The following is a 15,912-nucleotide window of genomic DNA, read 5'->3' on the forward strand; positions in this document are numbered from 1 at the left end:
ACACCATGGGAACTTTAACGTCCACCAACGAATGTTGGCAGATGGGACACACCTGTTAAACGTCCATCCCAAGGGATGGCACACACGTTGATGAATCACCCTACCGGTGAAACACCAGGATGACAATTCGTAGCAAAAACGAATGGAGTGTTTTAATTGTTATATGCGATGAAGTCGATAGCTCCAATTTTAAAATAAATAAAACAAACTAGGCCTCTATGAACTTGCAGTTTTACAATGGGTGAAAACTATCTACATAGCCCTCCATGAATTTGGAAGAGTCCACTGTGAATGCAAATTCAAGGTTCATGAGAGCGATAACAGATACAAGGGAAAACAACAGCAGGATATAAAAGGAGGGCACAGCATCCATCATGACAAACAGCAAAGATGTCCAAGACCCCAAACCCCACTCACCCTATATACAATATACATAATTTGTAAGGAAAATATTTCCTTACTGTGTACACTTGTGAAATTAAAAAATTAACAGAAAGAAAATTGGTCAGTCTTGGACTATTGTGAGCATCTCATTTGTAGAACATTTTGAACATCCAATGTCCACAGACATGCAGGACACAGCAAACCTTTGTGGAAAGCTGGGACCAGCGCTGTCGGCAGGTCTGGGAAGTGAAATCTCCAATCTTCAATTTCTCCCAATCCATGTTATGCTCTGTAGTCTTGTACCTAAAGTTATCATTTTCTGGAAGCAGGGCTTTCATCTGATCAAGTAGCAAAAACAAATGCTCTTTGGTCCAAGGGTCTGCAGACAAAATTACAAATCAAAATCAGAAGGCTTTCTCATCGTTAAATCGGAAATGAAGCAGACACCTTTGAACCACTCAAAACACCTGATAATATGACAAGAAAAATTATTCCACTCGAGAATAAATAAAACCTTACCAGGCTCTTCCTTGACTGGAACACTTTGAGCTGTACCCCCAGCCTTGTCCTGTGCTTCTCCATTCATTGTGGGACTACACAAGCCGTTCCTCTGCACGTCAGTACCTGGCACACAAAAACAGTTGTTGGAATAATCTACTTCTCATTTCGCCGATTTTAAATCGATCCCTTATTTTCACGTCGGTTTCATTAACCCCGTTTTGGCATCCGTTTCACCGACCAGACCACATTTTCGTTTTCACGTCCGTTTCATCGACTGAGGTTGCCAATTACGCACTCCTGGAAAACAAAGCCTTCTGCATATTTTTAGTTTTTCAATTACCGATTTGATTAATAGAAAGTGGAAGTGTAAATAAAGTTCAGCCAATATACCAGAACCAAGTTGACATCTCTTTTGAAAGATAGCCTGAGATTTTTCAGATCAATAAGTTAATTAATGCAATTACATACCACAAATGAAATCAAATAACTGACCAAATACAGCACTGGAGTATCAGGAGGAACCTGAATAGGATTCGGGTTTTGGCTCCAATTCCTCTACCGTCAAACCCATCTTGGCACAGCCCTCGAACCCAACAAAAAACTATTTGCAAGATTTGCCCCTCCATAGACAAAGAAAAAGAAAGAAAGAGATATGGAGGACAAAAGAAAGAAAGAGAGAAATGGAGGACAGAAAAAATACACACACCACCAGAAAACAGCCAGACTACATACTAACAGAAAGCAGACATATCTCCCCCCCCCCCTTCCCCACCAACACCAGAAATACATCAACACTTCTTACCTCAAGTGCACAGAATGTACACAGGAATCCAACAGCACACACATCAATACACAAGCACTCTATGTGTAATAAAGATCCATTTCCAGTAAACACTAATGACACGCTTCCGATTTAATTAATTGATTAATTAATTAAAAAACATTATCCATTTTTTCTTATTATTTCACACAACTTCCGATGCTACGGGAACCTGTTCACGTGAAAACCAACCAAATTTAAACAAGAGATTACAATGACATCAAAAAACCTTCTCACATGACCGAATCAAACTCTCAGCACAAAAACATCTCGATCATATCTCCTCTTAACCGCCTTCTTTCTAGTGTATAAAGCCCAGTCTCCTTCAGCTGCTCCTCATAGCTAAGTCGAGCTCGGCCCGGAATCAATCGAGTAAATTAATTGTAATTTATACACAAACTTTATGATACACATTTGTACTAAACCAATTATTTCCAACTCCAACACATCCACATATGCCACTACACTATCATCACTACTACTCTTATCTGATATTTGGCTTTCTCGATGAATTCTATGAATCAGCCAATCAAAAAAAAACTTATAAATGGGAAAGTCCAAGAGAAAGTCCCCTTCGATGGCAGCATTTCATATTCATGCCACAGCCCAAATTTCAGTCATTGGTTTAAGGTGTGAAATCACAAAACCAGTGTACATGAATGCAAATTAGGTGTTATGTATGGGACAATTTGAAATCGTGATGTAGTAAATTCAACCAAACTTTACAACAATTTTTTCACATGGACATGAAGTCTACAATTCCCTTTGAATACACAAGAAAAATAATTGTTCATGCCATCAATTATGCAAATTAGGCCTGTTCTAAACAAGCGATGTCCCATACATAACAATTTTACATGGAATTTTTGTAGGATTACACTAAAAGCTCCAAAAATGTTTTAATGCCATTTTCAGAAGTTCTAAGCTATCATGTATTGGTCATATATCCTGTATTTCCAGCTTAAAATATAAGTAGATAATGACTTCACAAGTAATTTTAAAATGTTACATATGGGACAATACTGTGACGTATGGGACAATGCAGTTACGTGTGGGACATTGCTTGCAAAGTCTGTGGGAAATACTTCTTCAACATCACCAAAATGTGACCACTACTTTGGCCAGTACACATTTTGGACATTCATGTATTCTCATGAGACTTGTCCACACATGGTCCAGTTTAAGGCAGACAAAACAATATGGGATCATTCCATTTGTAAAGAGGGGTGTAACCTCCTTTTGAAGAAGATATGAGTTTTTGTTTATCATCATTTCAGGCACCTCTAAGTTGCTGGTTTTTCTATGAAACACACTGGAATATGTATTTCCCTTTTACACAAAGTTAATACCTTCTTCTCTTCCCTTGCGTAAGTGGAAGTAGTCCATATAATAACTATGTTGCAGGATTTCATATTTTCAGTCCAGTTGATAAATGTTTACATCTACATATTATTACTTCTATTGAATGTACAAAAGCCCTGAGGTCCTGATACAAATCAAAACAAAAATCTACATGAGCATAAAAAAATTAATTAACAAATTACAACACCTTTTTGAGATACCGTGCGATCGGTTTCGCATGATCTCTCAATGGTGAAGAATCACAAAAAAATATTATCAGATCTTCACCAAAATTGAATCAATTCTTCCATGTCACACAACCAACACGTCCACCAAGTTTCGTCTGAATCAGTCCACAACTTTTTGAGATATTGCGCGATATATCATTTTTGGCCCTATCTCTCAATGGTGAAGAATCACTTCAAAAATTCTCGTCGCCAGATGTTTCCCAAAGTCTAATCAGTTCGTCCTTGTCACACACACCCAACCAATCATCCGGATCTGTCCACGACTTTTTGAGATATCCTGCTTCACCTTCGGTGGCAGAGGTAATGAAGCATATTGCTGCACCCATGCCTGCTGGTTCAGAAATGACGCACACAGTCATATAGGATCACTCTTATAATTTTAAGCTTCTTAAAGCCCCATACTCTTCACTGTGCAAAAAGTCTGCTCGACAAATCAACTGCAATTATCCATTGAAGTAACAGCCGTAGGCAACTTGGCATGCTCATCTATTTCAATTTATTTTGGGTTGATCCCATCTTGCTACAAAGATTCTCATGCCAGAAAGGTAAAAGTGCACCCAGACTCCGAGCACCTGTTGGTACTTTACCTCTTGAAAGACATTTGTGTAGAGGAACAGACATTCCAAGTCACATCCCTGGATGAAACAATAACTCATTCCCAACGGATGAACAGAATCATTCTAATCAAATGCAGAGGTAAAAACCATTTTGATTCCATCTATTTATTATATAAAACACAATCATGGTTGATTGAATCAGTGCATAGTGCGTTGAATGGTTAGCATGCTTACTATAATTCATGGACCGGTGCTTGTGTGTTTATCGTACTACTCCTATAGTTCTGGGCTGATGGCATCCAGACCTGCCACATAGGATCAGCATGACCCCAATTAATGTATAGGGGTGTTTTTATCTTTGCCGGTGGTCTTGGGGGAGGGGGGGTGGGGATGTAGGAGGATGGATGCAAATTATCTCTGTAAATGTGTATCATGTAGCGCCACCTCCAGGTGGGGGAGGGTATCACAAGTCTCCACCATCTACAGTACAGTACAGTACAGTATTCATGTACCCATGTTTTCCAGTGCAGAGATTTTGAATAATTATACGCAGGAGGTATGTTTTTGCTTTATGCACGCAACCCAGGTTATTTCGTTATTTTTTGCCTGAACAGAGCTATCAGTCGCCGAAAATCACCCAAATAAAGGTATGCATCAGAAAAACGTACTTGGAATAAGATCGCCCATCGGGCGGGAACTCTGCTTGAATTTACAAACCGCAAACATTACATCACGTCTCCTCTTTGTCCCTTTGGTGATTTAGTTATATTAGTCTTCCATCCTTTCCAACAATTACAAATGCACACCATCCCATCATTTCTGAGCCAATCCTCTTCAAATTCTGCATAGAGGTAGTAGGTCCAATACACCCAGATCCTTTATAGTCTGGTCATTCTGATAAGGGGTCAAAGGTGAAACAAAAAAAATTATATATATATATATATATATATATATATATATATATTTCATTTCAACTAATTATAGTGGGGCAACTTAGCTAAATATAGCATAACAATTGTGCATTTTGTGAGGAAAGCACCAAATTTGGCACATGAGGAGCCTATCATATTGTTACGGTTGTGGAAATTCGCATTACACCATAAAGGGCCTTCAGGTGAGATATCTCCATAGGTACATGTGTAGTTAGCCCAAACCCGTTGTATAGAGGGAATTTATGTGATCCATCCGGGCTGCGACGCTTTGAGTTAGTCGTTTTTCTTTCTCTATCTTTTATTTCAAACAAACAGCATCTCAACAACCACGCCATCCCCACCACAGCGCCAACCACACGACAACGCCACACCACCACCTTCGCCTTTACCTTCAAAACTTCATCGCACATCATCGCTTCTACGACCATTCCCGCACCACCTGTGAACACTGAACGTCGGGCTGTCTCGGGCCCCTTCGGCGATTGGTGCCAAACGCACCGAGCCGCGAGCGCGAATGGTGGCTTTTCCGAGGGGAAAATTCGGATCAGAAACGCTTCAAGCCCACTTCCCCTCCGTCCAATGGGCGAGCGCGAGGCGGCTTGGCCCCGCCTCCAGGCGCGTGGAGGTGAATTCCGTCTAGGTCCGTCTATGCAAATTTTAGGATCAGGGGAGGTTCAGGCCCATTTTTGCCCGACCAATGGCTGACCGGGGGGGGGGGGGGAAGTGTGGCTCCGCCTCCAATCGCGTCCTGATCTGGGAATTTGCATATCGGCTTCTCTTGAGCTATAAAGGTCGAGCGGGAGGTGACTCGGGCACTGGAGTTGAGCGAGGAGGAGAGTGTGTCGTCGAGGAGTTGCTTTTGGAGACAAGGAGCGTCGCGTCGGTGGAGTTGAGTCGAGTGCACGCGGTGGAGGTGCGGGCGGCTGGTCGGGGCAGGGGAGCTCAGGTCCGAGGCCAGGAGGACGGCAGTCGGCAACGAGGCTGCGGTGTGGGGGATCGCTTGTCTCGTCGCGGGACCCAATTCAGCCAGCCACTCCCCGCCCCCAGGGCATCAACAATTTCCCCTTCCCCCGCGCTGAGATAGTGCAAAAGGGGGCCCATTCCTCCCCCACCCCAAACGTGGTGGCAACAAGCACGCCAGAGGCACGGAGTCGGGGCACAGCGGCGCAGACACTTTGCGGCTTGCCCGCCAACGTATCACGAGGACGCGGGTAAGACCTCCCTGGTCTCGCGGACCTAGCCGCTCCTCTAGGTCCCGCGCACATTTGGCCTACAGGCCTGTCTGCCTCCTTGTCTGTGAGGGTGGCTTCTTTCTTTTGCTTTTGTATAAATGTGTGTTGGCGCCGTCTGTGAAGTAAAACTGTGTAAGTGTTGCCGTGTGTACGCGTTAGTCGGTTGTATTACTTTTGCTTTTTGTGTATGGCTGTATATACGTGCTTTCCGTGTGTCGCGTCATAAAGTACTTGCATGTTGAACTGTGCCAGTTTCGCTTCGTCTCCTTCCTTTTAATTGACTCTCCATCCTGCTTCACGTAAGGGGTTCGTAGTGGGTGCAACATCCCGGTAATTAATCTGAACCGTCCAGGTCAACGATAACACCGCTCGGTTATCCCGATAGTACGGAACCGGCCGCCCAAGCGGCTCGTGTCCGGAGTCAACCTGTGGCGAGGTACGATCGCCCGGTTTACCATCCGCTTGGGTACTTAGGTCGGTCGAGTTTGGCGAACAACCCTATCCTATGCGGGTGGCCGATTGGCACGGTTGTGGTGAGGTCTGAAGGCCCACCTGTGACTAGCTCCTGGCGATGGTCCGAGAGGGTCACGACAGAATTGTCCGTCCGGTGGGCGATGTTCCGCGATTCGAGTTACGTGGCCGTTCGCACGCCTTCGGGCGCGAATTCGCAACAATATATATATATATATATATATATATATATATATATATATATATATATATATATATATATATATATATATATATATATATATATATATATAGTCATGCGCCACTTTACGACGGGATATGTTCTGAGAAATGCGTCGTTAAGCAACGTTGTCATTGTGCGAACATCAGAGTGTACTTACACAAACCGAGATGGTATCGCCTACTACACACCTAGGCTATGTGGTATCGCCTATTGTTCCTTGGCTACAAACCTGTACAGCATGTTACTGTGCTGAATACAGTAGACAATTGTAACACACATCTAAGATAGACGGAAGACGCGTTAGTTTTACCGTTGTGCCGTTCATGACGGCCATGTGTGTTGTTCGCTGCTGCTTACAATTTCCTCACATAGATGATAGAAAGGTGAATAAATAGCATTTGGATTTTATAAATAATCATTGCATCGATGTTATAATTTACAAATGAAGAAACGAGCACCTGTCAGTTGTGTGATATATTTTCGGAACAGTGCGAATGTTTTAACAACATAAAAAGCTTTCGTGAAAACCAATTCGTGCTTTAATTTCCACTGTAACAACAACGATTTATTGGCGGAATTCTTTAATGCAAAGGTAATTTACTTGCTTGAAGGTAAACGTGCAAAAATCGGGTCAAATAGGGTGAAAATGGGGGTGTTTTAGGATGTTTGGTCACCATTGGGTCAGTTTGAACGCCGATTTTCTTGAATCCCGAGTTAACGCAACCCCGCTACGATCGCGATGACATTTTATGGACCTCAACGATCGCGTTATAACAGGGCCACACTGTAGTTGTTTATTATCATTATCAAGTATCATGTACTGTACATAATTATATGTGCTATACTGTATGGCAACGCTACGATGCCTACGACATCACTAAGCGATCGGAATTTTTCAGCGCCAGTATAATCTTATGGGACCACCGTCGTATATGTGGTCCGTCGTTGACCGAAATGTCGTAATGCAGCGCATGACTAATATATATATATATATATATATATATATATATATATATATATATATATATATATATATATATATATATATATATATATATATATATATATATATATATATATATATTGTACATTTTGCCAAGTGATCCTGTTGTATTTTGAGCTGATAGAGCTGGAATTTGACAGAAAGGTGCTTTCAAAGTGGCCCGAGAGGGGTGCATACAAACGTTTCGGATTGGAGTTGTTTTTGGCATTATACAGGGGTCGAGAAAACAAAAATAGCCAAACAATGAAAGTTTTTGGCTTGCCAAATCTATTTCAGGAAAAAAATTAAATAAGTCAGCAATATGATACCTTTAACACAGCAGTTACGGATTGAAGTACACGACTGCATTTGGTACTTTTGATTCAACAACGGATCAAAGGTCAAATTTGTACATAAAACGAATGCTTCAGTCCTCTCAAACTGATATTTAAACCAAACCAGACATGACTTGGTACACACAATACCTTTCCACACACACACAGCCCCTACAGAATAGCATAGGTAGAAGTTGGTCTCATGTCTGATTACCCTAGCCAGAGGAGAGGGTATTGCATTTGGGTCTGTTCGTCTGTCTGTCCGCACCGAATGTATGCATGTATGTATGTATGAATGTATGTCTATCAATTACATACTATTGAAATTATAATTATAATGAAAATGGTACTTGATGATAATTATTCATGATAATGACATCTAATGTTATAGTGATAATAATTATAATAATGAAACAATACATCATAACGATAATGGTACATAACGATACATAACACAATATTAATGATAAAAATGATGACAATGATACATAATACATCATGATAATCATAATAATGGTCCATAATGATAATGGTATTAATGATAATATTGAAAATGATAATAATGATAGCGAGAGTGATCATGACAGATGGTAATGGTGCATAATAATACATAACGACAATGATAATATTAACAATGAGAATAATGATAATATTGATAGCGAGGATGATAATAACTGCACATGTTAATTATGGTACCCGAGTAAGTCTATAAATTATGTACTTTTGGAACCTGAGTATGTCCATTTTAATTACGTAGTTATGCAATACGGTACGTCTATTAATTACGTACTCACAAAATGTGAGTACTACATCTATTAATTACGTTTCATAGAAATGTATGTATTAATTACATACTATTGGAATGCATGTCCATTAATTAAGTACTAATGAAATGTGAGTACCTGTCAATTATGTTTCATTGGAACATGAGCATGTCTATTAATTATGTACTATTGAAATGTGAGTACGTCTTAATTATGTACCGTTTGAACACGGGATGGACTGTATGTCTATTAATTACATACTATTGGAACATATCCTCTACCTCTAGACCCCTTTAGACTCCTTTTGACACCTCTAACCTTTTAACACCGTTTAGACTCCTTTAAACAATTCCTTCCCTTTCGGCCATTCAACACCCTTTTAGAAATTTTTCCCTTTACAATCAATGACATCATTTAGTAAATCCTTCCCTTTATTTGCCACAAAATAAGTCCTGGAGAGGTCTGCAATCTCTGATTGCTCTTTCTTGTTTTGTGTTCACAGATTGATGATTAAGCACCATGGCATGTCACAGAAGTCTGCTTGCAAACCAGGTCACACTGACCTATTTGCTTCCTGATCTGACCTTTACCCTATTTTGTTAATCCCTAAACCATTACAATATGGCCACCAGTCTTGCATGGTAAAAACACTCAGCATTCAGGATTGAAAAGAGCAACATTTTGCAATGTTCAACAACCTTGATTGCATGGCCACCTGCTTTATGTGGCCACTCAGCAATACCATATATGCATTGACCAAATTTTATAATGCGTGTTGTGATGGGTTTTCTTCAGTTGTGATTTTTAGAGGTTTCAAGAAGGCAGCTTCGATTTTACATCGGTCAAATGTCAAAATATGTCAACAAGGGAATGAGAAATTAGGGCTGCCGGAACACGGATCGTTTTTTGGTTTTTTTGCACCTTTTCATTTTTTTTCTCTTTTATGCTCACGTTTTTATGGGGTTGGCCAGGGAAATTTTTGGCCCAAGTCTTTCATGAACCTGCTGGCCAGGCCTGACATTCGACGAAGGGCTCAGGGTAGGAATTTGGAATTTGTTCAGGGTCCCGGCAAAAGCTCGCCTACTCTTCATGAAGGACACCGTGCAATCTTTAACATACACCAACTAATGCTGGCAGACGGGACGTCCAGCTGAACATCCATCCAAGGGATGGCACGCACACACGAATCGCTGGGTCGGGATTCAAACCTAAGCAGGACAGCTTTGAAGAGTGTGCGCATACCTCGAGGCCATCCTTTGCACGGTTATTCATTTGTTATATTTCCTGATGAATGAAAGTTAGGGGCAACATTTTAATTCGCTTACAAACGTCCGATTCTAAGTTTACATTGTATTTGTAACGTTTCCCCCAAAATTCCTTTTCAATTAGTTCAAAATTCTTGGAATTACGGCAGTTTAATATCACTGGTGTTTAAAATCAGTTCCACTATATACGTTGAATATGGAGTGGGTATATCCAAGGATGCGGACTGCGGAAAGCTCCTCAGATAAGACTCTGCAATGAATATTGAACCAGCTTGTTTTAAAATTTGAAATTACCAATTTTTTTTAATGTCAAAGAAAATGATGAACGGATTAGTCTTTGATGCTCATCTGCAAGCTTCACTTAAAGGCATTTCAAATGCAACTCTTTCCCCATGAATATTATAGTGCAAGGATCCAAGCACAAAGAAGGCACGAAGCCATCGTTCATTTGCTCTGAGGAAGCCGTGCAGCAACGTCTGTATACGAGTAACAGAATGCCAATATACGAAGGCTTGATTAAATCCATCCATCCATCGGGACCACACTCTGTGCAGAGCGTTGGTGCTGCCTAAGCAGTCTCCTGGGCACAATCCTGGACGGGTCGCCACTCCGACACAGGATACCAGCATGCTGGTTGGTACTCATTTTGCAGACCTCGGAAGGATGATCGGCCGAGTCAAACCCCACCTGGTATAAATTCAACAGCCGAGTGGGATTTGAACTCAGGACACGAGGATCCCAAGCCCACCACCCTTACCATTAAGCCAACACCAGGCCTGCTTGTTTAAACACCATCATGATATAAATACTACAATGGAGATTTAACTGCAGCAGAATATTTTTAAAGGATCGATTGTTTATATTATTTTTTGCATTTTCAAGTGCACTTTGTTTATGCCTTGTTTGATGACAGCATTCGATGCATTTTCATCCCTCAGTCATTGTATTTAAAAAAACGTCAGCGCTTGATCATTTCAACACAAGTGAGTGCATTTTAAAAGAGCACCATTACGTTTGGATTAATATGGAATTTCAGATTACAAATAGGATAAAACACAAGTACTAAATTCCACTGTGAACTACAAACAGCATATAATTTGGATCACTAGAACATGACCTCTCCTTATTAATGCCAGATTATCCGAACCTCCTCCTCCTCCTCCTCCTGCTGCTCCTCCTCCACTACTCTCCATCCCCTCCTGCAGTAATATCCACCCGAGGGATCACCGGCAGCGAGCACAATCCCTGGGAATGGCTCGGCTGCAACATTGCACGCCCGCCTCTCTGTACTCAGCTGCAGACTCGCCTCTCCACCCCAAAGGATCTGTAAGCTCGGCCAGCCACGTCTGCCCGGGCTGGTGTGCAAAATTGCTCGGCCCGCCTCTGCGCCGCAGCTTGTATGCAAGCTCGCTTACCCGCCTCTCCAACCTGGCTCGCTCGCAAGTTCGCACTCACCCGCCTCTCCACCCCAGCTCATCTGTAAGCTCAACCGCCTGCCTTCCAGGCTGGGCTTTCCATGGCATTCGCTACTTTGCGAGCAGGACTCGCCGTGACGCCTGCATGGTTTTCTTGCTGGCAGCTCCGCATGTCTACCTTTGTTGCCGGGCTCACCATCACCCCTGCAAGCTATTCTCACCATCCCACACCCTCGTCTTTCTCGCTGGGTTTGCAATAACGTCTGCCTGCCATTCTAGCATGGCTCGCCATCACGTCCACCATTCAAGCTCAGCTCGGCATCACGCCCGCCTGCTTTTCGAGCTGGCATGCCACCACTCCTACCCTGGTCTGGTCTCTGCCCCATCGCGCCACCACTCCTGCCCTGGTCTGGTCTCTGCCCCCATCATGCCACAACTGCCCTGGTTTGGTCTCTACCCCATCACGCCACCACTCCTGCCCTGGTCTGGTCTCTGCCCCATCATGCCACCACTCTTGTGTTGGTCTGGTCTGGTCTCTGGCCAATTGCACCACCACTCCTGCCCTGGTCTGGTCTCTGCCCACCACCACATCACGCCACCACTCCTGTCCTGCCCTGCCCTGGTCTCTGCCCCATCATGCCACCACTCCTGTCCTCGTCTGGTCTGGTCTCTGCCCCGCCGCGCCACCACTCCTGCCCTGGTCTGGTCTCAGCCCTGTCACGCCACCACTCCTGCCCTGCCCTGCCCTGGTCTCGGGGCCATCGCGCCACCACTCCTGCCCTGGTCTGCTCTCTGCCCCATCGCGCCACCACTCCTGCCCTGGTCTTGTCTCTGCCCCCATCGCGCCACCACTCCTGCCCTGGTCTTGTCTCTGCCCCATCGCGCCACCACTCCTGCCCTGGTCTGGGCCCCATCGCGCCACTACTCCTGCCCTGGTCTGGTTTGGTCTCTGCCCCAGCACATCACCATGCCTGCCTGGATCTCTGGCCTAGTTCATCACGCCTGTTCGCACGTCTACCTATGCTCACAACTCCCTCTTCACCCATTCTCGTCTGAAAATTCAGCATCCTTTCTTTCCTTGGGCTCATCGGCAAGACTACATCTCTCCATTTCTTGGACATGGCAGCACTCCCGTGCAGTGCGACACGTGAAGCCTCCGCCAATCGACACGAATTCCCACAAAGCACGTTTTGAAAGACCAAAAAAACAATTTAAAAAAAAGATCCTTAAAAACGAAACAAACAGCAGCGATCGCATTGCACATACAAACACAACCATGACAATGATAGCGGTGGACGTAAAGAAACAATGCGGGGAAAACCGAGCGCAGCGAAGAAAGGGTCTCGTCGGTTGGGGAGTCGGGGCGGGCGGGCTCGGCGGGGACGGCGGGCCCGAAATGGCGATGTGCGAGGGCGAACACCCGCCGGCTCAACAACCATCGCTCTCCTCACAGGAATTGTCTCTCTTCCGTCGAGCTCGACGGACGCAATCAGAACGACGCTGCGACGTCTCGAACACGTCGTAGGTCGATGTTATTCCGACTAGACACGAGAATCGGGGATTGCGAAGGGAGAGAGAGAAAGGGAGAGAGAGGGAGCTCCTGAGGGGAAGAAAGCCAGGCGATGCGAGAGGACGTATGTTCACCGTCGAAAGCCCTCCAGAGTCCAGATCGCAAATAAAATGGGGAATTTGTATCCGAGCGGCATGTGCGCGTCCCTCTGGTCTCGGGCCGTCGGTTCGCTCGGCCGAGCAACGAGGATCGTCGAGGAACGATCGGTCGGACGGGCGGGCGGGCGCGGCATGGCGGCCGTGAGGGGAAGGCGACACACACCGACTCGCTTGCGGCCCGTCGTGCTCACTTCGGCTCTCCGAGACGGCGTTCGACTCGCGGAAACCGACAAAACGAAGACTCCAATGATCGTGAATACGAAGGGGGAAGGTGCGAGGCGCCTCGAGGAAACATTAAAAGGGTTAAAATGAGTAAATAACCGAGAGAGGACGAGTTAGTTCACTTACTGTATGTCGTACGTCGACGATCGGGGCCGCGAAAGGGAGAAAGGCGAGAAAAAAATAAACACGGAGAGAGACAAAGAAAATCTCGGTTCAGGCCGTGTGCTCCGAGCTGCGAGCAGGCGAAGGAGAAGGGAAGGGCAGGCAAGAGAAGGGGAGGCAGAGGCTCGGCGAACGGAGGGAGGGGAGGAAGGGAGGGGACGGCGTGAGCAGTCACCGGGCCCCGAACACTCACCGGGCCCCGAGCAGTCAGCGGGCCCCGAACACTCACCGGGCCCCGAGCAGTCAGCGGGACCCGAGCAGTCAGCGGACCCCGAACGCTCACCGGGCCCCGAACGCTCACCGGGCCCCGAACGCTCACCGGGCCCCGAACGCTCACCGGGCCCCGAACGCTCACCGGGCCCCGAACGCTCACCGGGCCCCGAACGCTCACCGGGCCCCGAGCGCTCACCGGGCCCCGAGCGCTCACCGGGCCCCGAACACTCACCGGGCCCCGAGCACTCACCGGGCCCCGAACACTCACCGGGCCCCGAGCACTCACCGGGCCCCGAACACTCACCGGGCCCCGAGCACTCACCGGGCCCCGAGCACTCACCGGGCCCCGAGCACTCACCGGGCCCCGAGCACTCACCGGGCCCCGAACACTCACCGGGCCCCGAACACTCACCGGGCCCCGAACACTCACCGGGCCCCGAACACTCACCGGGCCCCGAACACTCACCGGGCCCCGAACACTCACCGGGCCCCGAACACTCACCGGGCCCCGAGCACGCCCCGAACACTCACCGGGCCGCGAGCACTCACCGGGCCCCGAGCACTCACCGGGCCCCGAGCACTCACCGGGCCCCGAGCACTCACCGGGCCGCGAGCACTCACCGGGCCCCGAGCACTCACCGGGCCCCGAGCACTCACCGGGCCCCGAGCACTCACCAGGCCCCGAGCACTCACCGGGCCCCGAGCACGCCCCGAACACTCACCGGGCCGCGAGCCCGCCGACACCCAGTTCGGATCCAGCCCGACATTGGCTCGGCTCGAGCCAGCCACGCTCGCCTCGCCGTCCGATCCGAAGCCATTTGTAGTTTGAGCTTTCTTGTCGACGTCCATCCTCTAGAGTGTAGCCTGTCCTGTGGACAAATTTTATCTCTCACTACCAAGGAACGACCCTCCACATTCACCTCGTGTTTGTCCCATCCCGAAGAGGGAGGGGGGCACTCTCTTTGCTCTACAATACCCTCGATCCTCCCTCTCCTCCCTGTGTGCGCTGTCTCGCTGCCGGCCGCTGTAGTTGTTGCCTTCACCACTCTCCGCCCACCCGGTGAGGCCACGTGGCGCAGGGTCGCGGCGTCCAGACCGAATTCGCTCTTCAAATCTCCTTCATTCGTTGAAGGTTTTTATTTTATTTTTTTATAACTTCTCGAATGGCTTTTCAAATCGATCGACTCGTTGACGTTCATGTCCGGCTGTCCGCTTCCAAACCTTCCGCAGGCGAGCACGCACTCCCACCTTGAATCGCACGATTCGAGTTTTCGTTGGAGCTCACTCACACACTTCCCCACCAACAACACCCCGAGAACGAGAGTCCAAGAATAAGCGGGTCGTCGGGCAGCACAGTTCAGGAGATCGAGAAAGGTTCTGGTTCAGCAGGTCTTGGAAGAAGAGGGATTTTGAATGTACAAGATGTCATCAACGTGGATTTTATTTGGAATTGTAAGATTATAATTTGAATTTTTCTTTTCAATATTATGGACTGGCAAATACAACCTGTCGCTTTACAAACGGGAATATTAAGGGAGGGGAGGTGAAAGAGAGAAAAAGAGAGAGAAAAAGAGAGGAAGAGAGGAAGAGAAAAAGAGAGAGACACACAAGAGCAAGGAAGGAGGGGTGGGGGTGAGGAAGGAGGAGGGAGCGAGGAGGGTTTTGGGAGTTGTGAAGAGGGGTGGGGGAAGGTAAGGCAGTGTGAGGGGAGGATCCGTCCAGGGAAAACCACCGTCCGGACATAACCACCGTCCGGCTACATGCGGGGATAACCACCGTCTGGATACATGCAGAGATAACCACCGTCCGGATACATGCAGAGATAACCACCGTCCGGATACATGCAGAGATAACCACCGTCCGGATACATGCAGAGATAACCACCGTCCGGATAGTGTGGAGATAACCACCGTCCGGATAAGTGTGGAGATAACCATCGTCCGGATAGTGTGGAGATAACCACCGTCCAGATAAGTGTGGAGATAACCACCGTCCGGACATAACCACCATCCGGATACATGCAGAGATAACCACCGTCCGGATAAGTGTGGAGATAACCATCATCCGGATAGTGTGGAGATAACCACCGTCCAGATAAGTGTGGAGATAACCACCGTCTGGATACGTGTGGAGATAACCACCATCCAGATACATGCAGAGTTAAGCACCGTCCGGAT

At 46.5% G+C, this 15,912-nt stretch overlaps 1 protein-coding gene across 3 annotated transcripts in view; it reads right to left on the reverse strand.

Annotated features, from left to right (window-relative positions):
* The window catches only part of UBTF (upstream binding transcription factor), a 79,009-nt gene extending 64,245 nt beyond the window's left edge, over positions 1-14,764 (reverse strand). Inside the window, exons 1-3 of one of the 3 annotated variants that reach the window (XM_085872687.1) lie at positions 14,656-14,764; positions 904-1,008; positions 588-763 (exon numbers count right to left, since the gene is read on the reverse strand). In XM_085872687.1, coding sequence (XP_085728813.1) covers positions 588-763; positions 904-1,008; positions 14,656-14,671 — 297 coding nt within the window. In that variant the 5' untranslated portion in view covers positions 14,672-14,764. Of the gene's footprint in view, positions 1-587; positions 764-903; positions 1,009-13,486; positions 13,689-14,457 lie in introns of those variants that run through there. The other 2 variants (XM_085872686.1, XM_085872688.1) reach the window with 2 other exon arrangements.
* Positions 14,765-15,912: the final 1,148 nt, after the last annotated feature.

This window comes from Eptatretus burgeri, chromosome 3, assembly GCF_056783735.1.
Source record: "Eptatretus burgeri isolate ZD-2024b chromosome 3, Ebu_testis_v1, whole genome shotgun sequence".
In the NCBI taxonomy this organism is placed as follows: Eukaryota; Metazoa; Chordata; class Myxini; order Myxiniformes; family Myxinidae; genus Eptatretus; species Eptatretus burgeri.